The sequence below is a fragment of the Physeter macrocephalus genome, chromosome 20 (assembly GCF_002837175.3).
Source record: "Physeter macrocephalus isolate SW-GA chromosome 20, ASM283717v5, whole genome shotgun sequence".
NCBI classification, from domain to species: domain Eukaryota; kingdom Metazoa; phylum Chordata; class Mammalia; order Artiodactyla; family Physeteridae; genus Physeter; species Physeter macrocephalus.
The window spans coordinates 89,963,920-89,990,371 of record NC_041233.1 but is presented as its reverse complement, the minus strand read 5'-3'; the positions used below and the strand labels follow the sequence as shown (position 1 = coordinate 89,990,371).

General features: G+C 49.9%; 1 protein-coding gene across 4 annotated transcripts in view; it reads left to right on the top strand.

The window, feature by feature from the left end:
* Positions 1-357: 357 nt before the first annotated feature.
* The window catches only part of PLEKHA2 (pleckstrin homology domain containing A2), a 55,970-nt gene continuing 29,875 nt past the window's right edge, over positions 358-26,452 (top strand). Inside the window, exons 1-3 of one of the 4 annotated variants that reach the window (XM_024131432.2) lie at positions 358-582; positions 11,828-11,991; positions 25,607-25,663. In XM_024131432.2, the coding sequence (XP_023987200.1) occupies positions 11,851-11,991; positions 25,607-25,663 (198 nt within the window). In that variant the 5' untranslated portion in view covers positions 358-582; positions 11,828-11,850. Of the gene's footprint in view, positions 583-813; positions 948-10,413; positions 10,480-11,827; positions 11,992-25,606; positions 25,664-26,452 lie in introns of those variants that run through there. The other 3 variants (XM_055080950.1, XM_007127444.4, XM_055080949.1) reach the window with 3 other exon arrangements.

Genomic DNA, 26,452 nt, shown 5'->3' with positions numbered 1-26,452 from the left:
GCGGGGTGGGGGAGGAGGTGGGTGCTTTGGGAAGAAGAAACGGGGTAAAGAGTGAGCCCGCGGGCCGGCTCGTCTCCCTGTTTCTAGGATGCCCTCATCCCCGGGCCCCTTTCCCACTCGGACACCTGCTGCCCGGGGCCGGCGTCGGAAGCAGGGCCTCCCCCGGCGCGGCCGCCCGCCTGGGCGAGGTGGTCCCGGCGCGCAGCCTCGGGGGCCGCCTCCGGGCGCCCCGCCCCCGCCGGGTCCGCGCAGCCCGCGCGCCCGGCCGCGCCCCCTCCCAGCCCGCGGCGCCCCGGCACCCCTCTCCGCCCCCGGCGGGCTCGGCGGAGCATTGTACTCACATCCGGGGCTGGGTTTTGCTTTAATGCGAAACGTAATTAACCCGGAAAAAAGAGCCGAGGGACAAGAGAGAAGGAGGGAGGAGGGGAGGAGAGGGGGGAGAGGAGCGAGAGGCGCCAGAGACCCCGAGAGTTCGGCGGCGACAGACATCCCCCGAGAGCGACGGCCCGCGGGGCCCCAGAGGCGCTTCCCAGCCCGATGTAACCCACGCACCCTGCCCGAGCCCCGGCCCTGCGCGGCGGGGTAAGTGGGGCGCCCGCGCTGGCCCGGGAGCGGCGCGGCGCCGAGGGGCGCGGGGGGGGGGTTCTCCCCCCTGCGGGCCGAGGGGAGGTCGCCACCGTCCCCCGGCCGCCTCCGGTGGCCCCCGGCAAGCCCGCAGGGCAGCGCCTCCTCCGGCCCTCGGGAGCGCCCGGGGTGGCCAAGGTCGCCGCCGCCAGGGGTCGGGCTGCGGGGCGGGGCCGCGGGCAGGGTGGGGGCGGGTGTTCTGCGGAGCTGTGTTTTCTCACGTTTGCAGCGGCGAAACTTCTCCGCGGGTTCTGGCGCTGGGGCCCCGGCTCGGCCACGACTGCCCGGGCAGCGGGTAGGGGAGACGAGCAGAGAACGTGCAGGCAAGTCCCCGGGGGCACGGATGGGGCCGTGGAGACTCATCTTTCTCTTCCCCTATTACCTTATTCCGTGGCAGGCCTAGAAGGCTCCCGAGGGAGATCCCTCCCTTCCCTCTGGGTACAGCCCGGGCCCCTCGGGCTTTTGGAACTACGGGCTCCGGGGTGACTTAAAGGAAACTGTCCTAAAATGCAGATTTGGTGCCAGGTTGGGAAAGCACTCGAGGGGAGCTGTCTGTCTGTCTGTCTCACGAACTTCTTCCTCACCTTACACGCTTCCCTCTTCTGCTCCAGTTCTGAAGACTATTTCATCGAATTAAAAAAAAAAAAAAAGAAAAGAGGAAAGGGAAAAGAGAGGCCTTGTAGGAACGAAAAGCGTGAGAGGAGGCGCGGCAGGGCCACCTCACTGGGGGCGGACCCATCTCCTCCCCAGGCCAGCCCTGACCCCTCAGCCTCTCGCTGTAAGGTTTCCTTGCTACTTGGTGAATCTTCCCCTTCTAACTCCTTCTCCCGCCACCCGCCCCGTCTTTCTTTAGGACTCCAAATGGGGATTTTCAGAGGAGAGTAACCTGCAGAGAAGGGGAGGGGACAGGCATTCTACCGGGACGCCAGCGGTGACACCCCCGAGGCATCTCGGTCCGCTGAGTGGTGGTTGCACTTGGGCTGAAGTTCCAAAATTGTACTTCTGTTTTTTTAATATATCTAAGTCAATCCCCTTTTTCCTCCTTTCTGGAGCTACATCATTTTTCTTTGTTTGGTGGCAAACCTTCAGAAACAGTAAAGCCAAAGATCTTGAAAGAATTGAAGTGTTTGTTTTCTATTTCAGTTGCATTCAGCTGACATTTATTGGGTAATTAAGACACGAAAGGCAGTGATGAACAAAATGTGGCCTCTGTCTTCAGGGAGCTTACCATCTGATGGAGGACACAGGCGGTACACCAGGACCTAGGACACAATGCAGATTGCTAAAATAGAGATCCAGCATGCTTTGAGAAGCCAGAGGAAGCTTTTAAAAAGCCTCCTCATCTTTTCATATATTAGCCTTCTCCATTGTGTGCCACTTGAACGCAGGTGACTTTTGCCATAGCTTGCAGTCTAGACTCTGTGGCCAGCCTGGTGTATGACATCTATTAGGTGCTAAGTAAACGTTTCTTGAATGAATGAGTGAGCGACTGCAAGCACATGAATTGTTTGCCCCTATCCAAATGGAAGAGAAGAGAGCAACGTGGTGGTGCCTCAAGCTGGTTTCAGCCGGTTCATGAGGGTTTCCCTTGGGTGTTGCCTTTGGACCTAAGTATCCTTCGCCCTCTTTGTAAGCCCCGCTTTTGACAAAGTGCCTATGGCACTCCTACTGATGGGAGCCTCGGTCACTTCACAGATGGGTAATTACCTAGGTATGGATTGGGGAACCACCTGCCCTTTGGTGGAGAGTTTGCAGTGCTTCTTTTCCCTTGTCGTCGGTGCTTGCTTCTCTCTTCTGTATAAGGAAGTAGGGCCTGCAAATCCCATCGTGTCATCGTAGTGTGCTGAACTGTAATTCAGCTCGGTGTTTCCCCCCCGAGGTTAAAATAAATCCTGGAGACATGCAGATTTTGGTCGGTGCCTATTTATACGAGAGATTCTGCAAAAATGGGAAGGGAGACTCATCAGCCCTATCAGCCAGCCAAGCCCCTCCGAGCAGCCCTCCTGCCAGCTTGCCTGGTATTTGCTGAAAGTGCTGGATCACTAGGGAGCCGGGAGCAGCAGGGCCACGATCTCCGGATGTGCATCCAGCTGGCGCTTCACTGATCTCCGGTCTTCTTCATGGGGCAGGTGGGCAGGTGGGTGATGCCCCTGTTAAAAGGCTGGAACGCCTCAAATTAGAGCTTGCCGTGGCCCCAGCGCAGTAAATATCTCTTCTGTTTCCCTGAAACTGTAGCAAGTAGTTATTTTGGCCGAGGTAGTCGTGGAGCTTGGAAAAGATGATCTGGGTGCTGGGGCGTTGCACTGCTTGGCCTCTCCCCTCTTCCCACTGCTGCCTTACTTTCAGTTTTCCACGTGTCTCAGTGAGCTGGAGAGGACTCCGGCAATCCAATCTGTTAGGCTTTGGAAAGGAAGGAAGCAGAGCAAATATTATAGTGTGACAGTCTACAGCAAGAGCAGAATCGCAGCCCTGCCTGATATAAGCCCATCATTGAGCCAGGGAATTGGCCAGGGCAGGGAGATAGGGCTGCTGGTGGGTGGGAGGGATGGGGTCCCTTGCTTCACGTTCTGCACAGGCCTGTGGTTGCTGCAGTGGGACAGTTAATTGGAAGGCCCCGTTGACCTTTACTCCGAACCTTGGGCTGCCTTTCTGCCCCGCCAGCTGAGATAAAGAGGGAAGTCCCTTTCTCCCTGAGAAACACTGTGGTTAAAGTGCAAAGGCAAGGGCTCGCCCTCCCATCAGCTAGGACTCCCTTTTGGCCATCCATTTGCAGAGTGGATCTCTGCTGCTGTGATTCTCCCACGGGCCAAGCAGGAGGTGGCTCCAGAGACCCTTCCTTGGGCATCTGATCGCAGGCCTGGTTCTGTTAACTTTCAGGGTGGCCTGGCCGAGATGGAGTCGGTGGATCTCTTGGACTGTTGTTTTAACCTTTTGGAGAATTTTCGAGATGAGAAATATGATGGTTCTTGGAGTAGATGGAAGAGTAAGGGCAGCTTATGCCTTTCCTTGTGAGGGATTCCAGCGTCACTGCCTTTCCAGTGGGATTTACTTATTGATATTTGAGGGGTGGAGACGGCCTGGCAGCTGCCTGCCCTGTTTTACCTAGTGGTGGGGGTCACGTACTACTTGTTAGGCACCACGCACGCACACGTCTTAACAACAACAGTTACCCAGTGCTTAGTCTTTGCCAGACCTCCTCTTAAGCACTTTTCACACATTATTGCGTTTAATCCACACAGCAGCCTTTGAAGTAGGTACAGCAATTCTCTCCATTTTGCAAATGAGGAAATAGGCCCTGAAGAGTTTAGTAGAGTCTGTCTGACTCTAAAACCCATGCTCTTTCACTTCACTCCAGCACATCGGTGGGTAGCTGAAATCAGCACGCCCTCTTCAATGGTCACGTTCTTGCAAGAGTTTCGTCACATGCTCTCAGAGGGATCCTTGTCACCTGCACGTGCTCCGTGCCACACCTGGCCCCTCCTCCTTCCCTACATCCAGAGACGGGAGCACAGTGCCTTTAGACAGGCAGGCTTAGGCCGTTTAGACTTTCCCCCAGCACTTTGCAAAAGGCTAGTACGTAGGAGAAATAAGGATGCTTTCTTTTCATTCTCCTGCTGCCCAGGTTTTAGTGGGTGAGAAGGTCAAGTTTTAAATGAAGATCAAGCTCCTGTGCTGCTACCAGTAAGAAGGCCTACAGTGAAACTGAATCGCAGAGCCTAGTTAACTGGATTCTGAAAGTGGGAGAGCTCAGTTTTTCTAGGCTATTTATAACCCCTGGGGCTTCTCCCTGTGCTGGTGAACTGTCTGGGGGAGGTGGTCTCAGGAGCCTTGAGTCAAGGGCAGGCCTTTGTTTCCTACCAGCTCTAACAACCACATTTTCTCTGAACATAGATGAGGCTGCTGTTCAGAGAGGTCATGAGTGTTTAAAACATTTTGCTGTTTTTGGCATCTTTGTTGGAGTGATATCAGTAGTCAGTCGTTTCTGCCTTTTCCCCAGTATTTTTTTCCCTTAAAAAATTCCTCGAGTGTCTCTTGCCCTCCATTCAGAGTTCTGGGGTCCAGGGGACGTTGGGCACCGTCTCTTACCCTCCCCATTCCTGTGGATGTCTGCATTCCTTAGCCTGCTCTTCCACTGGGAATGTGTTCTCAGTACATTCCCTCCTCTCTCACATTATTCTCCGGCCTCAGACTATTTGGAATGTGCTCTTATGACAGCTTCAGAATGCAGTGATATTATAACAGTAGGAAATAGATGTTCCCACATTTTGGAAGTTAGAGTCTTTGGCCCAGTCTCAGAGCTGTGTTCTGAAATAGCCACGCTTGCGTTTTGTTGTTGTCGTTCTTGTGTTTTTACTGGGCCCTGGGCATTCGTGGGCCCTCCGCAATGCACCCTTATGTAGGCGGGAGATGGAAACATAGGCGAACTCTCTGTTCGCATGGCCCATACGTTTTCTAACCTCCACACCCCAGTTCCTGTCTGCTTATTACAGTCCTCTCTGAGACCTCTGATGTCATTTCCCGATTAACTTTCTCCTGTAGAAATTTAGCAATTTCCTGTTGGTATCCCTCTCACTAACCACTGATGCTGCTGTCCCCACCTTCCACCTTCGAGGATGACAAGATAGCAGATGTATTCACTGCATCCCTGCCCGCCCCCCTATGTTAAGCAATGCCTTCCTGGCTTTTTTTTCTGGAGCAAAATCCCTGAAATTCCCTTTCCTACCAACGCCAAGTAACATGAAAGAAAAATATCCAAATTTAAAAATGGATTCATTTTTTTTTTTTGAGTTTTGAACTACCGGAGATTATAGTGGATTATTTCATCCTGGGGCCAATACCATTTAAGGCTTTATCTCTGTTACCACTTTCTTTCGTTTGTATTTACCTCAGAAGTATCAGGACGATCAGGCAGATGAATCTCCCTTATTTCACTCTATTTTTTCCTGTATCTTCAAGCCACATTAGAGATCTTAAAAATGAGACGTCCAGTACAGTAAGCCAGACCTTTCATGACTTAATAGCTCTTTGGCTTTTCTTTAAAAAAAAAAAAAAAACCTATTTATCCATCTTTTCATTCATCTATCTAGACATTTAACTTAAAGACGTCAGTCCCATCTCCCAAGTTTCAAGAAGGAAAATTCCACCGCGGGGGGGGTCTTTGTCGGGACCCCTGCTTCTGGGCGTGCTGTGTTGCAGGCTCTGTGACAGCAGAGGGAAAGAGGCACTGACTTGTGTGTGAATCTTCAGTTGACCCCCAGGACAGGGGCTCCTCTTATGAAGACCAGTGAGCAAGCAACCAAACCCACAGAGGAAAGAAAGAGCCTCTCTTAGGGGAGGCTGCAGTAGGAAGTAAGAAACCCAACTAGATTGGAGGGTGCCAAAGCCCTCTGGGTAGGTACCTAGCTTTTGGGCAATTGTGATGGGTGGAACATGGCTTTATTAGATTTAAGACTTTGAAACACTAAGACGTCCCAAGAGTGCTATAATTTAGGCAAGGATTTGCTTGTTTATGGACTCTGGAGAATTGAGAAATTTATTCTCAGCTTCAAAACTTATACGCTGGGGATGGGGGTGTGTTTGGAGTTAAACAGCTTTCCCTCCTGCTAAATAAAGTAACATACATTTCCTGTAGAAAATTTGGAAAATATGGAAAAAAATGTAGTTGTAGATAAAATTCGCCCGTGACCCATAGATAATAACTGCTAATATTTTAGTGCCTGGATGTCAGTCTTTTTCTATCCAAATATAGAAATATAAAAATAATACTTAGAGGACTGGGATCATATTCTAAATCATATTATTGTATCTTTAAAAAACTTTTGGGGAGGGCTTCCCTGGTGGCGCCGTGGTTGGGAGTCTGCCTGCCGATGCAGGGGACATGGGTTCGTGCCCCGGTCTGGGGGGATCCCACATGCTGCGGAGCGGTTGGGCCCGTGAGCCATGGCCGCTGGGCCTGCGCGTCCGGAGCCTGTGCTCCGCAACGGGAGTTTTTCCCTAATTCATTGAAAAGTACTTGAAAACATAGCTATTTAAAGATTGTGCAACATTTCCTTATGTGAATGTCCTATCATTTATTTATTATTCCCTAATCATTTGGACATTCAGGGCATTTCCAACTTTGTGTCATTATAAATTCTGTTGCAGTTGCCATCATTTTATTTTAATCTGTATTTGCATCTTTGTTTATTTACTTGGATGGAATTCTAGAAGTAGAATTTCTGGGTCAAAGGATATGAACGTTTTTAGTTCTCCTGTTCCATACTGCCAAATTGCTTTCCAGAAAGCTTCATACTACTGTCCCAGGTGTATAAGAATCCTAGGAAGTGTCTTCAGGAGACAGCCTTCTTACTTTTCTTCCCCGCTAATGCCTCAGTCTCCCACTGGGACATGTTTTATTTTCTTAGGGTCTTGGTCCCAAGTTGCCTCTTGTATATTAATGAGCCTGATAAAGATGTCAGTTGTCTCAATTCCTAGGGGAGAATTTTATTCTTGGCTTGAACCTCCTCCAATGATGGAGGCTAAGGCACTGGAATGGGCAGTAGAGGAGATATTTGGGACAGGGATGTTGCCCTGTGCCCTCCTCTCATTCAATGGTGGGCAGCCATGGATTCTTTTCTCATGAGCTTCATCTCATCAGCGGGCAAGTGTTGGCCGGGAATCCCGGGTTAGTTGACATTTAACCCATTTTCTGCTGCTGATCAACGGGTAACTCCATGCAAAGTCCGCAAAGCCCCTTTCTTTCTAAAAGTTTCACTTTTGGGAATTCCCTGGGGGTCCAGTGGTTAGGACTCTGTGCTTCCACTGCAGGGAGCCCGGGTTTGATCCCTCTCTGGTGATGGAGCTAAGATCCCGCAAGCCTCGCGGCCAAAAAAAAAAGTTTCACTTCTACCAACAATTAAATATTTAACATATTTTCATTTGCAGCACATACTTAGCGGCCAAAAAAAAAAGTTTCACTTCTACCATCAATTAAATATTTAACATATTTTCATTTGCAGCACATACTTAGCAACTTATGTACTAAGGAAATCTAGATGGTGTAAAACTTGCCTCTTTTCTATTTTACTTTTCATTAAGGTACATTATTTACTTATTTGAATTATTGAGACTATGTTTTGGTTTTGTTTGGTGTGTGTGTGTGTGAGAGAGCGAGAGAGAGCGAGAGAGAGCGAGAGAGAGCGAGAGAGAGCGAGAGAGAGAGAGAGAGAGAGAGAGAGAGAGAGAGAGAGATAGAGAGAGAGAGAGAGAGAGAGAGAGAGAAAGGGAGAGAGAGAAAGGGAGAGAGGGAGGGAGGGAAATTGATTGTGTCCACACATAATTTTGATTTGCATTTAACAAAGCCTAGGAAGGAATGTGAAGCAGGAAACCAACATGAAAAAATGTTCTGCCTCACTGGGCATCATTATATATTTAAACTAGCCACAGTTTAAAATAATGAGAACATTCAAATGTATGTAAGATTATAGCAATGGTAACAATATATTGCTGGCTGCAGTGTAAACAGATGAAATACTTTTAGAAAGCAATTTTGTAATAAGTCTCAAGAGTTATAAAAGTTCATAACCTATGATCTAGGCTTATTACTACTTGAAGTTTATGCTGTATCCATGTGTAAAAGAAGAAACAAAGTATAAAAAGGTGAATTTTAGCATTAGAAAAATTGGATATCGTCTAACTGTCTAATCGTGGAGAAATGGTTTAAGTAAATTATAGTAAATCCAGTCCAGTGATGTTATGCAACCATTAAAAACACTGATTATAAAGACTGTGTAGCAACACGGAACATGTTTATGGTATAATTTAAAGTTTTAAGAAGGTTGATTATGTGGACAGAAGCATGAAAAAGCATGCAAAAGTGAAAACAGTTGGCTAGAGTGATTTTTTTTTAATGCCAGCATTGTTATATTGTGAATTTTGCACTAGAAACGGAAAACACTGGGGAGATTGCCATGCTTTGGAAAGACAGGGTGCTGAGTGCGGTGGACCGAGGTCCCTTCCTGAGCACAGAGTCTGTGCTCTTTGTCGTCCGTGTGTTGTGATGGCCTAGGAGCTCCTCGCTGGGTGGTCTTGTTATGGAATTAGAGCGAAGGTGGAGGGGCTGGCCTGAGAGAGTACTGTCGGGTGCTCTGACCCAGCCAGAGCACTTTGCATGCTGTCCCAGGAGATGGGCCGAGAGTCACCGTCCAGGGACCCAGGAGACGGTGGGGGTGGGCATGGGGCAACTCCTGGGGCGCATCACCCAGTGTCACCCTCCCCTCAGTATTTTTACACTGGGGAACTCGGTTAAAATGAAACTTAAGATAACAAGTGATTTTAAAGTTTAAAGGACAGGCTAGAACTGTATAACTGAGGAGTGTCATGCAAGTTGGAAAGGACATTTCGAAGAGGTGATAGACAGTATGTGTATGTGCATCAGGGTGTCCTCCCCCTTATGGATCAGTTGCTGGCACTTCCTTTTCTCCCCTCCCTGCCTGGTTTTCGGGGCTGGGGGGTGGGGTGGCAGAGTTAATCGCATCTGAGGGGCCTCTCTGGGAAAAAGGGGAGGAGCCACCGGAGACTTGGATGATGCTGGGGGGCAGGTTGAAGAAGCAGGGAGAGGGGATTGGGGGCCGGGGGCGGCTGGCTCTCTGTACCAGCAGCTGCTGGGACAAGGGATGCACCCACGGGATGAGGACGCACTGTCAGAGGACGGGGCTCAGGACCTCAGGTTTGTGTGTCTGCGCCATCTTTGGGTTTGTCGCTTCTGTGTGGGTGGGCTTGTTCGTTCTAACCGCGCTTCCGTGTGATGCTTGGTTCTCCTACCCCCGCCCATCCTACCCCCACCCACCTCCCACATGCTGATGAGCCCTGTGACTCAGCTGCTTCTCAGGACATCTGAGCAGCTTTTTTTTCTGGGCTAGAACCACAGTCAGGAGATGTGTAACCAGACTTCTTCTTTTTACCATCTTTCCTTTTGGTCCCCGAGGGTCCTCTCCCACCATGCAAGTGGGAAGCCCCCTCTACAAGAGTAGACTGTTGGAGGATTGTGGAAACAGTGGCTTCTCTGGCCTCTGACTTGAGAAAAAGACAGGCCCCTTGGGCTGAAGAGGGGACATTGGAAAGGCAGCGTGAAGTCGGATGCTGTGCTTAACCGGCTGCACCCAGAGACGGTTGGCTTTGTTATCCACTGCAGTTTATACCCTTCCCCTTAGGGATGTCCCGGGGTGGCGACAGCGCTGAATCCCTGGGAGCGTCTGTCTCCGTGGCCGGGCTGGCACCAGGGGAATTTGCTGAGTTATCTTGGGGGTTGGGTGCACCCTCACTGCAGGGCTGACCCAGCCTTTCCGGCTGGGACTCTTGATTTCCCCTGATTCCCTGGGGGAAGCTGCATCCTTTCTCAGGGATTCGCTTCCTCCCCAACCAGCGCTGGGCCTCTCCCTCCCCATTTTTGACCCTGTCCCTTGGCTTGAACCCATCTCTCTCAGAAGGGAGCTGGGATGGAGGCTTAGTTTGGGGATCTGGCCACAGGGACCTCTGACCACGTGATGCACTGCGTGCAGGGGTGTCTCCCCCAGGCCTCACCCTCGGGGTCCTCCTCTCCCACTGTGCTGCTACTTCGTTCTCCTCTGCCATGTTTTTAAACCTCCTCTTTCCAACTTTTCTCCTTTTCTCTCCTCCTCTTTTACTCCTTTCTAGCTGTGCTGTTTCACCTGTGTCCTGTTTCCCTGCCTGCTTTCCTTTTTGTCCCCCATCATTGCCCAGCGAGTCGCCGTGGGGTCCCCTGACCCGTCTCCCTCCTGACTGAGTCATCTGCCCCGTTGGGATTCTGCCTGACCTTACCTGGAATCAAGGGATTCACTGTTTCCTGGCATCCTGGTGCGTGAGCAGGGTATTTTTTTCTTGGGGCAGCGTCTCAGCACCGCAAGGCCCTGCCACCATCCACATCCTTAGAATTCACCTCGTCTTGTGGGAATGTGTGTCTCTGCATGTGGGACTTTCCTCCTGGCCAGGAAGCCTGCGGGCGTGGCATCTTGGTAGCTCAGGGGCTGGCCCAGGGTCATGGTGCAGGGCACGGCTGAAGCCAGCCGTCTCTCAGCTGTGCTTAGTCATAGGCTCAGGGCCATGGCGGACTTGGGTCACAGTGAATTTTTGCTTTGTTGGAGCCAAGCAGGACCAGGGGTGGGTGGGGTGTGTGGCATCTGTCCTTGAAGGTCTGACTGTCACCTGGGGTTTTCTAACCCTTGGGCACCGTGTCCCACTTCTGCAGTGCATTGTGCGTCCAGGTGGGGGTGTAGCTGCCTGTTGGAGGGTGCTTTTCCTCTTGGGGAGGAGAACAGAACTCCTGCCTTTTCCTTGGGCTCTTCAGACAGACGGAAGGGAGCCGGGAGAGGGGAGGCCCGTCTGAGGGTGCGGATTGTCTCAGATCGCCGGACCCTCTTCTGCCATCAGGAAAGTGTCCAGGGTTCGGCTTTCTTCTGCCCCCTCGTTCCTTCGATTACAAGTGGCTTCCGGGAAACGGCAAAGCGAAGGAAGTGATCCTGGGGCTGAGGGGTGTGGCCCTGCCCCAGGCCCCAGGAACCCCTCGGATTTGATTCCTTGGTACCTTCACGGAACTGGAGGGGCTGCTCTTCACACCTGCATTCTCGGCAGAGTTTATCCAGGTGTTTGCACTGGAGCTTAAATCCTTTCTGCAATAGTTTCTTTACGTATAAAATTGGGTTATAACCTACTTTACAAGGCTTTTCTGAAGAGCCTAGTGTTTATGAATGCTTTATGTCTGCCACGTACTTAATTCTCACCAAAATCTGGTGTAGGTCCTATTATTATCCCCATTTTACAGACGCAGAAACTGAGGCATGGAAAGATTAAACAGTTTGTGGTCACACAAACATCAGTAAGTGACCAGAACTGGGATTTGAACCCAGGCCCCTGACCCAGAGTCTAGACTCGCATCTTCCACGCGTGTTAAGTTGCCTAGTGCTCTGCTTGGCACGTAGTGGAGCCTCAGGAAAGTTAGTTGCATTAATGGATTTTGGTGACTGTTCATGGAACAGAGTTGACAGACGTTTCCAGAGTCTGGTTGGGGTGGGACCTCTGGGGCCCCGGGGAAGGACACCAGTGGGAGAGGGTGCCAGCCTCCCTTCTGGCAGAGGGGAGTCAGGCCAGAGTGAGGCACCCGCTTTACTCTCCTTCTCACGGCCCCTCCCTCCCTCCTGCCACACAGGGTAATGTGAGCAGAGCCCAGGAATGCCTTATGTGGATCGGCAGAACCGAATCTGTGGGTTTCTGGACATCGAGGAGAATGAGAACAGCGGCAAGTTTCTGCGGAGGTACTTTATTCTGGACACGCAGGCCAACTGCCTTCTCTGGTACATGGACAACCCCCAGGTGAGAGGTGGTATGGGAAGGGGCAGGGCGGCCGGCCGCCCACCATTGCTGGGCGGATGCACACAGGGTTAGCCTCAGGGGCGCCCTGTCTCATGGGCAGCACAACCTGCTGCTCAGGAGGGAGGGAAAAACCCCACAAAGGCACGCCCTCGTGCGCGCGCGCGCGCACGCACGCACGCACGCACACACACACGCACGCACGCACGCACGCACACACGCACACGCACGCACACACACGCACGCACACACACGCGCACGCACACACACGCACGCACACACACGCACGCACACACACGCACACACACACACACAGGAAACCATCCCAGATCTTAGCTGGAGGAGGAGGAAGCTCATCTCTCTCCTGCCCCTGGGGATCTGGTGTCTTTTCTCAGGCCTAGGAATTTAACACTTTGCAAAAGTCCGGCAGAGGCCAGCTGGGCTGGATGCAGGCTCTGAGGCATGGCTTGCTTCCTCTTACCTCTGTCAGGAGTGCAGCCTCGTGACCACTCCTGCTCTTCCAGTCTGGGGCTCCTGCCCAGCAGAGAACTGACCTGGTTCCCTGAAGTGGACAAAGGTTGGACCTGTTTGGTCTCCTGCTCAGGGAGTTATAGGATCCTGGGTGGGAGGTGACTTTGGGGGCCACCCAGTTTGTGACAGATGAGAAACTGAGGCTCACATTGGAGTTGACTTTGGCGAGGACGCGGCAGAACGGGGTGACTCGCTTGGCGTTTGGGGGCGTCAGGCGCGAAGACGGCCCCCGAGGCTTTATGGCTGTGCCCGGGAATCCCTTGAGTCACCACCACCAGTCTGGGAAAAAGTTGCCCTGCTTCTGATTTGGGATCTCAGGTCTTCTTTTCTGGTGCTGTGGGAGTTGTTTGCTCGTCCCTTCCTGCTGCCCTGGAGCAGTCTGGTGGGTCCCACACCCCTTCCCGCCCCAAGGCCTGGCATGGCCTGTGGACCCAGCAAGGTCGTGGGTCACGGCCCTGTTGGGGCGGGAAGGGGTGTGGGCCGAGAGCTGGCTCTCTTTCAGAGACTTGGGCAGAGGAGAGTCTGAGTGTTAGGGGAGGGGTTTTGCTTTAAGAGGTGAAGTGGAAAAATTCCGGGTACTCACCCTCTAGAGGCCTTTGGCATTTGTCCTCTGGATCTGGTGGCTGAGAGAAAATGCTATAAATACAGACAACGTACTCAGGTCACTGCCACTAATCACCTTCTCTGGGAAAGACTTAACCCTAAATAGAAGCCCCATGTTTCACCCCACATCCCTGGTTAACCCTTCTGCGGGCTACTGTCATTTAACGTGCTGAGCGGGCGGAGTGAAACCTACACACAGACCCTCCCATCCTTGACGGACCTGGAATGCTCGCCTCTTACGATGTTTTGGTCTTGGGTTTGCCTTTGGGCTCTGCTGCATCATTTTCCCTCCATTGCTCTGCACGGGTGCCCACAGCTGGGTCAACACATCTACTATGAAAGGAAGTAGCATTTAAGGGGCTGCCTTCCCACCGCTGGAGGGATTGGAATCAAGTCTTTGTTGCCAGTACACTTGGCTTCTGATGGGCCAGGGCTGAGCCCCAGGCTGGGGTCTCTGGGTCTAATCTTTTCCCTTTTCTCCCTTTGTGTACCTTCTCCTGCTCACCTGCCTTATTAGCTCAGGTGTTTCGAACGGATTTTTGTCCTGATATACCCGCTTAGTGCCATGCTCCCTGCCGGGACTGTTGTTAACTGAAATTCACATGCTTGGGGAACCCTGCCCAGCTGTTGCCAGCTCCCTCCGCTGAGAGTGGACCCTCCTTCACGCCCTGGGCCACAGGCTGAGAGTCTTTCTATTGGTGACGGATCACCCAGGACCACACCGCCACCGTCTCGGATCTCAACCCTTGCCAGTGCCCGGGATTTCCCTTGCTGTGTCCTGCCCTCTGATTTGGCTGTCCCTTGGTTCCAGAACCTGCACTTCCCTTAGACGCTGTGCCTTGGGCCGCCTTGCTGGGATCTCTGGGGTCAGCCTCTGCCGCAGGTCGCACCCTGCCCAGGGCAGCCTCCTGCACCTCTCTGCCCCGTGAGCTGTCAGGATGCTCTTTGTTCTAGAGCCTTCTTTGAGTTTGAGTTACAAATAGAACTTGTGGTCCCTGCTTGAGATTCTTTACATTTTCCCTGGAAGCAGAGGTTTTAGCTGGCTTGGCAGATGCCTAAAAAAGGAGAGTCTTGCTGTGACATAGCAATAGTTCAGAACATTTTACTTCTTCTTCTTCAGTGGTTAGCTTAGCTCTTTGTTGTGTTAATGCCAAACAGCTGTTCCAACTAAAGGGTAGATCTTTTTTGTAAGTTGTAAAATGGTATCAGTGAGCATTTATTACCATGTGCCACGCACTGTTCTAAAGATTTCATTGGTTTTTTTTTTTTTTTTGAGTATATAAATGATTTTATTGCATAACAGTCAGTAGGCATTTTGGATACAATTACTCTAACTTGGGACTTCCCTAGTGGCGCAGTGGTTAAGAATCCGCCTGCCAATGCAGGGGACACGGGTTCGATCCCTGGTCCGGGAAGATCCCACATGCCGCGGAGCAGCTAAGCCCGTGCGCCACAACTACTGAGCCTGCGCTCTAGAGCCCGCGAGCCACAACTACTGAAGCCTGTGCGCCTAGAGCCCGTGCTCTGAAACAAGGGAAGCCACCGCATTGAGAAGTCCGCGCACCGCAAAGAAGAGTAGCCCCCGCTCGCCGCAACTAGAGAAAGCCCACGTGCAGCAAAAAAGACCCAACGCAGCCAAAATTAAATAAATAAATAAATTTATTTTAAAAAAGCAATTACTCTAACTTTAAGACTTTTTCTAAATAAAACATTTAGAAAAATGTTTTTATTATCTCACTCTCTTATATTTTTATTTATTTATTTAATTAATTTTTATTGGAATATAGTTGATTTACAATGTTGTGTTAGTTTCAGGCGTATAGCAAAGTGAATCAGTTCTATATATGCATATATCCACTCTTGTTTTAGGTTCTTATCCCATATAGGCTCATTGGGTTTTCATTTCATTCCGACAGGTCTAGTTGGTAGGCATCATTATCCTCATTCTAAAGGTGAGATGGGTGAAGCAGAGAGGGAAAGAAATTTGCCCATGGTTTTGTCATAAGAAAGTGACTGAGCCGGTATTCTAACCCTGGCCGTCTGAATCCAGCTCGCCTGCTATTATTGCTGAGAATGAGACAGTCATCCTAATGCTGCCTGGGAGGAAGGAGAGCTCTCAAAGGTGAGTCTGTGATTAAGAAAGAGAAGCTGGAGGACTCTCAGGGCTGGGAGGTCCTCTAGAGGGCAGGTGCTCATGTGGCTTTTGATCCAAGTGTCCAGCATTTGATAAATGTGAGCTCATTGAATGAATGAATGAGGCTATCAGAAGGGACACCTTGTGAAATGCCAAGTGTCCAGCACTGCTCTCCTGGGACTGGGGGTGGAGTCTACACCCAGTGCAGGCTCTGCAGAGTGGGGCAAAGCAGGGAGCCAGGAGCCAGGAGGAGAGGGATGGGAGGTGACCCAGAAAAGCAAACTGCGGGGGGAGGAGGGTTGGCCTTTCCCTGTGGAGACGGACATTGGGGACTGTGTGTAGTTACTGCACGCCTTAAGTTTATAAAGAAAAGGAGACACCTGATATAATAGTTTAGGTATTTAATAGGCATTAATAAGCAGGATTTTTTCTGAACTCAGGTCTTTGATCTTTGCCTGTTTAAACCACTCGGAAGTCGGTGTTTTGTTTTTACTACCGCTGCTACTAGTATTACTAACTGCAGGTTATACTTACCGAGTGGTTGCCATATACCAGCCATTGTGCGGAATGCTTGGCATGTGTTATCGCGTTAGGTCCTCCCAGTAATCCTGGGGCCCGGGGACTCTCTCACTTTCTCTGCAAGGTGCAGAGATGGTCAGCGGCTTTGTTCAAGGCCATGCAGGCGGTAAGTGCAGAGCGGGCACCGGAGCCAGGTCTGTGTGACCTCAGCGTCTGCACGCTTCATCTTTGCCTCTTTCCTCCAACGGATATGTGTGCTCCGTCCTGTGCAGGGTCCTGAACATGGTGTGGAGGGGAATTCAGAGAGGGCTTTGCCACCAGGAAGCTTCAGGTGTAGTTGGGGAGATGAAAACAGCACACGTAAAACTACAGTGCTAGTGGTTCCTGAGGGGAGAGGGGGGCAGGGGAGGGATGGAGTGGGAGTTTGGGATTAGCAGTTGTAAGCTTTTATATAGAGAATGGATAGACAACAAGGTCCTACTGTGTAGCCCAGAGAACTGTATTCAGTATCCTGTGATAAACCACAATGGAAAAGAATATATTAAAAAAAGAATGTATGTATATATATATATATATGTGTATAACTGAATCACTTTGCTGTACAACAGAAATTAACACAACAGTGTAAATCAACTATACGTCAATAAAAAAATAAAATAAATTTACTGGTAAACAACAAAAACAAAAAACAACAACAACAAAAACCCTACAGTGCTAGAAATCCCAGTCTGTCTTTATTTATTATTTTAAAATAAATTTTAAAATTTTATTTATTTATTTATTTATTTTTGGCTGCGTTGGGTCTTCGTTGCTGCACACGGGCTTTCTCTAGTTGCAGCGAGTGGGGGCTACTCTTCGTTGCAGAGCACGGGCTCTAGGCGCACGGGCTTCAGTAGTTGTGGCGCATGGGCTCAGTAGTTGTGGCTCACAGGCTCTAGAGCACAGTCTCAGTAGTTGTGGCGCACGGGCTTAGTTGCTCCGCGGCATGTGGGATCTTTGCGGGCCAGGGAATCGAACCTGTGTCCCCTGCATTGGCAGGCGGATTCTTAACCACTGAGCCACCAAGGAGGTCACCCAGTCCGTCTTTATAACAAGGTAGCGTATCATTAAAGGGGAACAGCCCAGATGCCAATAGTTTGGGTGAAGGAGAAGAGGTTGCAGTTTTCCCCTGAGGTCCAGGGAAGATGTAGGGCCTGGAGGTGGAGTCCCAGATGGAACGGTCCCAGGCCTGGGAGACAAGAGATTAAGGATGAGGTCCTGGCTCTGCCACTGAGTTGTTTTGTACGTTAGGCATGTCATCGTAGGCACTTTGGGTGATCCTTAACCCGGCTTTTCGCCCTTCTGTTTCCCAAGGAGCTGAGACTAGAGCAAGACCTTTGAATTCAGCATCATTATTTAACACATACTTGCTAAATATGCCCCATGTGCCCGACATCAGCCTAGATGCTGAGGCTGCAACAGTGCATAAGACAAAGTCTGGGCCTTCATGGAGCTTGCACTGTAAGTGAGGATATAGAGGATTAGATAAAATTGTGCAGGGAGAGCTGCAGGGCACCCCTTCAAGGAGGGGTGGCTTAGATCCAGGTCTGCAAGGATGAGCGAGGTTAGAGTCATTATTGCTACAAGCGATTCACGTCTGTAGCGCATTTTACAGGTTTGAAGTGTTCTCACTTATAGAATCTCACTTGACTGTTAGGTGCCTTGTCCTAAGCACAGCCCAAGGGGACAGGAGGGCACCTGTGAGGGAAGCAGCATCACTATGGGACAGAGGCAGCGCCCAGGAGGGAAGGCGAGCTCGCCTGCTTGGACGGTGTTCAGGCTTCAGTTCCCCAGAAGGAGACCCTGAGAGCAGGACTCAACGAGACAAGGATTTGTGGAAAGTTCTTTTTTAAGGAGAGAACTGGGAAGCAGGGCAGGGAAGGGGAGGGAGCCCGATGAGGGTCTGAGCTCAGGCCGAAGGCGGCAAAGGCTTAGCCAGATGCCCCGGGGGACCTGCCGTGAGTCAGGCCCAAGAGTGGTCGCAAGGGAGCTGGCTTCGCACACCGCACTGTGGACGGTCATGGTCTTGGCTCTACGCAGGGGGATGGAATGGATCCACTAACCTGAGGACAGCCCTTGGAAGCAGAGCTGCAGCAAAACGGCAGATTTAGGAGGCCAGCGGCATGTCCACTGGCGGGATGGTGGTGCGTGCGTGGGGGGGGGGTCAGCGTGCTGGACCAGGTACAGCCTTGAGTGCCTGATGGAATTTAGAATCCATGTGATAAAGTATGAAATCAAGGTTTTTTTTAATCCAGGCAGTGGTGGCACAAAACAGATAGAGGATGAAACCCATTAGCTAAAAAGGACCCTATAAATGGAAAGTTTCAATACTATTGATTATGGCCCCTGATTTGGTTCATGCATTTAAAAATCAATCTGCTGACAATATCAAGCACACAAATAATTCCTGAATAGAGACAAACGCTGGCTGGATTTCCTGCCAAACATTACAATGATATTATGGCACCAGCACATGTATTTAATTTAATGTTGGTCCCTATCATGACAGAAAAGGTGAAATTTCTTAATTGGCCTGCTCTACTTTATTACCGACCGAGTAACCAACTATGTTTTAGTTGCACGGCGGTGCTTACGTACAACTCTTGTGATGCCCACGTGGACAGGTAATTGCGAGACTAAATTATATAGTCCCGAACAAAGGATAAACAGAAGCATGAAAACAGTATTGCACTAGATAGTTGTCCTTGTCAGATTTACTCTGTAGATTGTATTTTCTCTCTTTTGCCAATAAATACTCAGATGCTTTTACTTTACAAAGGCCATGATGTGAATTATGAATCATCGTAATATCCAAAACGATAGCATTTCTCCTCGTAACTCTGAGGCCCCGATAAAAGCCCTTTGCTTTTTGCTTTTTTTTTTTTTTTAAAAGCCGAAAGCCATTCTTTCCACTGAAAGGGGCAAAGAGCTTCAGCTGTATTACAAAAAGATGGATATTTGGCTGCATTTTAGTAGGAAGAATACAGAAGAGTGGTAGAAAATGATATTAACATATAACGTGGAATGGACAATAGTTTGGCCTTAAAGGCTGGGTGAAAATTGCTGTTTTTTTAAAAATTGCATTTTCTGTATCAGAAACCTCCTTGAGCAAAATTTGGCTGAAATCCAACAATGTTTAAAAGATTTTTGCATCATATGCTAAACCTGCCAAGAAAGTCAAAATGCCAAGAAGCAGGAAGATAACTTTCTTTAAAAAATGGCCAATACATACACGTGGTATAAAATTCTAAATGTGGGAAAGCTGATTTAGTGACACGTTTCTCCCTTCCACTCCTGGCCCCCAGTCACAGGTCCCCTAACTAGAGGCAGCCAGGGTTTTCAGGTTCTTGTGTGTCTGTCCAGAGATATTCTCAGCACATATAACCATCATGATAACTTTCAGATCTTTATCAGTTTTGGGGGCAAAGTGTTGTTAATTCATGGATTTTATGTAATTGGTATATTAACTATCCATGGAGACACATGATTTCAAGGGTTAAGTGGAATTTCTGGCCTGTTTTTGTCCATACTGGGTTAGAGTAGCATGCAGAATTCCTTTGGGGAAAAAAACTCCAAAAAGAAGATTTCGAGCAAAAGATTTTTTTTTTTCATCAAAATGCAAATTCTTCTTAGGGTAAATTATTATTCAATTAATGGTTTTAGAATTAAAATGTTGTATGGACTTTTTGAGAGTTAATATAAAATACTGTAAGTGTAATTTTGTTTTATGCGCTTTCTATAGTAATCTTACTCTTTAGGGTGATTCTCGTTTTTATAACAAGATGTACTTTGTTTAAATTAAAAAGGAGTAAAAATTAAGAAGCACTTTGGGACAATCATGTTAATAGCTTGCACTACTGGATATTAAAGTCCAAGCAGCTAAAGAGGTGGAAGCTATGAAGCTTAGCAGAGGTTTTACTAATGCAGAACCATGGTGATGAATGTTCTAAGTTTTCTTAAAATTTGTCTTCGGTTATATTGTCATTAAGTTTTGCTTTAGATTGTAACCTTCAGCATTTGTTTAGTGTATCTATTGTATACATCTATTTTTATATAGTTATATATCTATTTATATACAAAAGAATGCCATTTTATTATTTTAAAAAATGTCTCTAAGGCAAAGCAGGCAATCGTGTGTTTGCTAGAAGGGCTGCATACCAGATTTTGCTTCAGAATCCATCTTGTTTAGTGATATCAGCCAAGCACAGGACAACTTGATGAACACGTTAATTGGGAAACACCCCTGTTTTTGAGCCTCTGTTGTCTCTACCTCTGACATTGTTGCTGTGCAGATTAAATAATGAATGGGAGAGTGCTTTGATAAACTCTAAAGCGCTACAGAGGTGCTATTTGTTAGCGTTTGTTCTGGCAGTGACGTCAGGATGGATGGGGAGTGGGAGGGCCTGGAATTGCGGAAGACAGCGAGGAATTTGTCCTGGATTTTCCTGGGGTGTCTGCACGGTGGTGGTGCAGTGGGAACAGAGAAGAAGGGACAGATCGATCTAAAGGCCGATTGAAGGAAGAGGGTGGCAGGCTTGGTGACTGACCGAAGGGCAAAGTTCGGCAGTCAAAGGCATGGTAACCTGGTTGACTGTGGGAGAATGTGGAGCGTCTGATGGACGTGGGGAGGTTGGGGAGGGAATCATTTAGAGCTTGCAGGCGACATGGTGATTGAGTTTGAGGCAAATGTGTTGGAGGCTGAGTTGAGGAAAGGAGTGAGGAATGGGCTTACTGAGTTTAAGGTCCTGACTGTCTGCCAGGCACCCAGGAGACACATAGGAGAAGGTCAGAAGGCCCAGCATCTCTCCTTCCCCCTGTTTGCTCTCTGAATCCTGGTCTTTTGGAGTTTGGCACCCAAGAGCCAGTTTGACTAGTTCTTGCCCTGCCCAGTTTGGGCAACTGTTTAGGGCGTCTTGGTGTAACCCTGCTGGTCCGGCTCTTGTATTTACCTTTCAGTGATAATCAACTCTTAGATAATGAGCAGGTCCTGGTAGATGTGAAGGACCGTCTCACAGGAGGTGGCCTGATATAAAGGAAAGTGCATGGAATTTGAGGATCAACAAGGGCTGGGTTCAAGTCCTCGCCTGACTACCCAGTACCCACGTGACCCGGAGCACTTGCCTCTCCTGCTCCATCCCGAGTTTCCTCACCTGTGAAATGGGTTGTTAGGATGAACTGACAGCGTGCAGCAGGCTTGGTGCAAAACAGAGTCTAAACATTTGTCAGTTTCCGCCCTCCTTTCTCGGGCTGTGCTTTGCCAAAGCACCCGATTGACCCTGGGAGTTAGGACCTCTGTCTGTCTTCACACGGCTCCCTGAGGACGTCGTTTCCCCAAGGTGAGGCTTAGAGGACTCGTGGTGAAGGATGGGGCGGCCGCAGAACCCTCTGGTGCTGACATTCCATGAATTTAGGAATCTGTAGATAGGTCTTCTGGTCATTTCTGTGTTCTTGTTACTCTCACTAGAAGATGGGGACATTTTTCTCTTTCAAGAAACAATGTTGCTTCTAGAAAAAAGGCTTCCCCCGGGAGGTGTGTCACATCTCTGTGGGCACCTCAGCTCCTTCCTTGGTGATGGGAAAGAATCAACCCCCTGCTTCCCACTCAAGGGAGTGGGAGCTCCCTTGAGGCCCTTGGTGGCAGGAGAACCCTTGAGCAGAAAGCAAGGGTTGGCCGAGTCTTCCTAAAACCATCCGCCATTAAATCGGAACGTGCCCTATGCCCTGCGTTGTTCCAGAAAATTTAGAAGCCCCAGAAATGGACAGGCTGCTCCTGACTCACAGACACCCAGCGTGGTGCTGGGATCTCCTTTCCCCCTCTCTGCCCGCTGCCCTGGCGTCTTCCTCTTCCCTCTTGGTGATGGTGCAACGACAGGGTGACTGGCCTTTCTCACCCGCTGCTGGGTCTCCAGTGCAGAGTCAGCAGGCCCAGCCAGAGTCTGCAACTGGGGGCCGGAGACCTGGCCGTGGGGTGGAATCGCCTTTGAGCTTTAAAAACATACAGGTGCCTGGGCCCTACCTTTTATGTTCAAACCCTGGAATGAAGCATGGGCATTCTTTGTATGAAAACGTCCCCAGGTGATCCGTACAGGCAGCCTCCCCACCAACCTCTGTCTCCACTCCCCGTCTGCTGGCCCCTCCCTAACCTCTTCCTCCACTCCCTCCCCCAGGTCCTTGACTCTCTTCTACTGGGGGACTCTTTCCTTTCGCTCCCCCCTGCACCCAGTTCCTGTCCCACAGGAACCCTGCCCCGGGACAGGGGAACTGCAGACTCAAGTGACACCCAAGTTCGAACTTGAACAGGTCTTCCCGAAGGCACAGTGTTTGCCAGTGGTAGAGAGAAGCTGTGCTGGTTGTCCGGTATCCTATGAGGGTAGCAGGCTCTTAAGGACTGGTTTGTGAACTTAACCACCATGCAAATCGTGTTTTCATTTAAAAATCGAGTTGTCTCCTGGGTAGAGGAATAAGATGCTACCCATGTTCTCAAAGTGCTTAAAATCTAGCAAGAAGAGACTTAAACTCACAGTAAAATACACTCCAATACAAAACTCAGGGCTGGGGACTTCCCTGGCGGTCCAGTGGTTAGGACTCCGCACTTCTCCCGCAGGGGGGCATGGTTTCGATCCCTGGTCGGGGAACTAAGATCCCGCAAGCCGCGCCGTGTGGCCAGAAACAACAGCAAAAAATCCAGGGCTAGATTTCGTCACGTAGACCAGTGTTCTCAAACTTGGGCCTATTTAGGGGATGCTTGAAAAAATGAATGTGCACTTTCTGACCATATTCCACTTGATTCTGATTCAGTGTTTTTTCGGGTGAGGCTTGAGCCTGGGCCTTTTAAAACAGGCTCCCCGGGAGAGGCTGACGCGCACCAAAGTTGGAGGACGGCGTGCACAAATTCAGGCGGGGGTGGGAGGGCAGGGCAGGCTGCAGCGGTGGACAGCAAGGCTTTGCGAAGGCAGGGCCTCCCATCCTTTCCCCGGAGGAGATGGTGCTTGCCTGGGCTCTGACACCTGGCCCTGCCCCGGTGCTGGCTCCTGGTGTTCTTGTGCTGACATCTGGCTGCGAAGCCCTCTGCTTGGGCAGCTGGCACATTCTTCCTGGCCCGGGAAGTGTCTGCCATCCTGGCAGCGAGCTGTTGTCATTCATCTCCGAGGTCCAGCAGTCGGAGTAGACACTGAGCCATCCGTCTGGATCAAGCCTCTGTGATCTTGGCGCTATTTTCTCCTGTCACTCACTTCCCCCTGGGTAGGGAGGAAGGTGGGGGCAAGCTGCATTTTCAGACATGCGTCAGATTTTCCTGGCTCCTCATGGAGGAGGGAGGTGCCTGTGAGCCTAGGAGCAGGCAGGCCGAGGGTGGGCCGTGGGGACACCCCCGTCCCAGGGTAGCTGGGCCGGGAGACAGATGTGGCCTTGTCTCTGAAGCGGGAGAGCTCAGGGGGGCAGGGGCTGAGGGTGGAGCTGCCCTCCCTCTGGAGGGTAGGGGGGATGAAGTCGTTGGAATGGGATCAGCTCATATCTGGCAGGACGCACAGGTTAGTGTCTGAGTGGCTCCCCAAATCCCACTTCATCGCTTGTAATTCAGGCTAAGGCTCTGGAGGCCTTCAGGCTGCGGTCTGGGGTGAGGAGAGCAAGTTGAGCAAGAGTGGCCCTGAGACTTGGCATCTGCGTCCTTGTAATTAGCGCTCTGGGTCGGGGATGGGAGCTGCCCTTTGCTGGGCTTGCGCTGTTCATTCTTACGTAACTCTCACAACAAGCCGAGGAAATGGGGCGGATGAGCCACGTTTTACAGGTAGAGTGACTTGCCTGAGGTCCTAGGGCGATAATGTCTCAGCTGGAGTTCCAGCAGCTCAAGGGTTTGAAATGACGGTGTGCTGCCTCTAGGGCATCAGCGTGGAAGTCAGGAGACCCGAGCCAGTTGTGTGACCTTGAGCACATCCCCTCGCTCATGAGTCACTTTCCTCAAGTGCAGAACGGGGGCTGGGGGAGGGCCAGGTGCCCAGTGTCCAGCAGAGGCCTAGGGTGGTTCACGGCCTCCTCCGGGGCACTGGCCTTTTGGGGTGCTGTGGCTCCTTTATGGACTCTGATTTAGGGATACAAGGCCTATCTGTCATTACTCAATAGAGATTTTTCTAAAAAAACACCAAAAACCAAAAACCAAATGCAATCACTATGTAGTTAAAACAAATGTGTAAATCTAATCGTCCATATTCAAAATGCTAAATCAGCTACTCAAAAGCAGCTTTTAGACTTATGGCCTCATTTGCAAAAGGGGGAAGATGTCCTTTCTAGATTTCTCTCTAAATTTCTTGAGCTCTGAGAATCTTTTTGTTGTGGTTTTATCCCCATGCATTTTCTTGTGAATAGGAAACTTCACACATTGCCTTTGTTTCAAGTGATGCATGTGAATTTAGGTCATTGGGCCTAGAAGGACACTTCCCTGCCACTTAAGGTATTTCTTAAGGGCAGTCTCCTGGAATGACAGGTCATTTCGCCGTTGACCCTTTAGGAAGTTTACTAAATCCCCATTGTCCTAGATTTGCCTCTGTTTATTGCTTTGAGAAGACCCCAGGTCTTCAAAATGAGGGCTTCCAGGTTATTCTTTGAGGCCTATGGCAGCAGTTTAAGAGGCCACCAGGAGCTATGGACACGTTCTCAGGTCCCTGTGGGATTGGATTTGCCAAGTTATAAATGAGGAACTCCACAGCTGTGATTTCTCATCTTGGCCATTTTTTTGGTACGCTACCGCCCGTGTGTCTTCATCACTTCATTTCTGACAGTGGAGAAGTTAGAAAGCCGAAGAGATCGTGCCAGGGTAGAATATTGCCAGACAAGGTGCCTGTGAGTTTCTTGATGTTTTAATAGTGCACTGACTTAGTGTTTTATAATGTACAGACATCATTCCATTTGGTACTCGTAAGTGTCCTTTGAAATAGACTGAACAGCTATGTTTTTTTCTTTTCTTTCTTTTCTATATTGTGTGAACCTGTACCCTATTTGTTAAGAAAAGAATTTGAATTTGAAGAATTATATATATATATATATATATGTAAAAGAGCTAACACTTGTTCAGAGTCATCTGTATACCAGGGACACTTCCAGGTGGTGTAAATCTATTAACTCATCCTTAGAACTGTCTGGTGAGGTAGGTACTATCATTATCCTTCTTTTTACAGAAGGGAAAACTGAGGCTTAGCGGTGAAGGAACTTATTCACAGTCAAATGGTGGAGCCCCCAGTTTTAACCACTGTACTAGAATACCTGTCTATAATAAATGAGGCCAAGGGAAATGTTAAGTCCACATACCCACGGCAAGAATTATCACTATTTTACAGACGAGGAAAGTGAACTGAAGAATAGGTAAGTGACTAGAGAATGAACTTATGGTTACCAGGGGGGAAGGGTAGGGGAAAGGGATAGTTAGGGAGTCTGGGACTGACAGGTACACACTGCTATATTTAAAAAGGAAAACCAACAAGGACCTACTGTGTAGCACAGGGAACTCTGGTCGATACTCTGTAACAACCTAATTGGGAAAAGAATTTGAAAAAGAAGAGATACATGTATATGTGTAACTGAATCACTTTGCTGTACACCTGAAACGAACACAACATTGTTAATCAACTGTACTCCAATATAAAATCAAAAATCAAAAAAGAAATAGGTAGGTGACTTGCTCAAGGTTGCAAAGCCAGAAAGTGGCATCAACGGACCCAGAATCTCGGTCTTCTGTCTCTTAGTCGTGCTTCACTGCCTCAGAGAGCATCCTCCTTAAAACGCAAAACATGTGTCTTGCAGAACCTGGCAATTGGGGCAGGAGCCGTCGGATCTTTGCAGCTGACCTACATCTCCAAGGTAATGTTGGCCTGGAGCTCTGGGGATTCATGGTCCGTGAGCAGGTTGAGGATGTGAACCAGAGGAAGCGTCACACCTCGGGCATTGCTTGGCCATAAAGTGCTCCCCTTCCTCACGGTGGCCCGTGGAAGCTTGCGGCTGACCGGGGCGGGGTGGCATGTGGTCTGCAGGTTCTTGGAGGGTGGCCTGCGGCCTCTCGCTCCTGGCACCCAGCAGTCAGTGATGCTGCCAGCTCCCGCAAAGGAGGGATGGGGGTGGAGGGAAGAGTGGGACGTGACTTTGTTTTTTTAATCGGGACAAAAAGGGACACAAACACAACAACAAAAAACCTGGTGACTGAAAAGGATTCTCCCAAATGGCGTGCTTCCACTGGCATGGCTCACAAGGAGTGAGGGCTGCACTGGAATCATATGCATCACCTGGACTGGGCGGGGAGGCTACGAGCGAGCGCCCCGAGGACGTTCCCAGATGAGCCAGGAAGCCATTCAGCGGCCAGATAAGGGCTGGAGGGTCCGGCGGGCAGGCCGACAGTCCATCCCCTGGTCCTGTTTGCACAGACAGGGCGAGAGCAGCCCCTCTTCCATGCTGAGACCTGGGTGGGGCCTGGGGCTGGTTGCTGATGCCCAGACGTAGCTGCTGAATTCAGCTTTGTTTAGCGGCCCCTCCCTGGAGCAGGCACCAGTGCTGAACTGTGGTGCAGCAGTGATAAAAAAAAAAAAAGGCCGGGAGATTTAGAGCCTCGTTAGAAAGAGGAGCTCTGTCCAGTGAGGAGAGCCAGGTGGCGCCCAG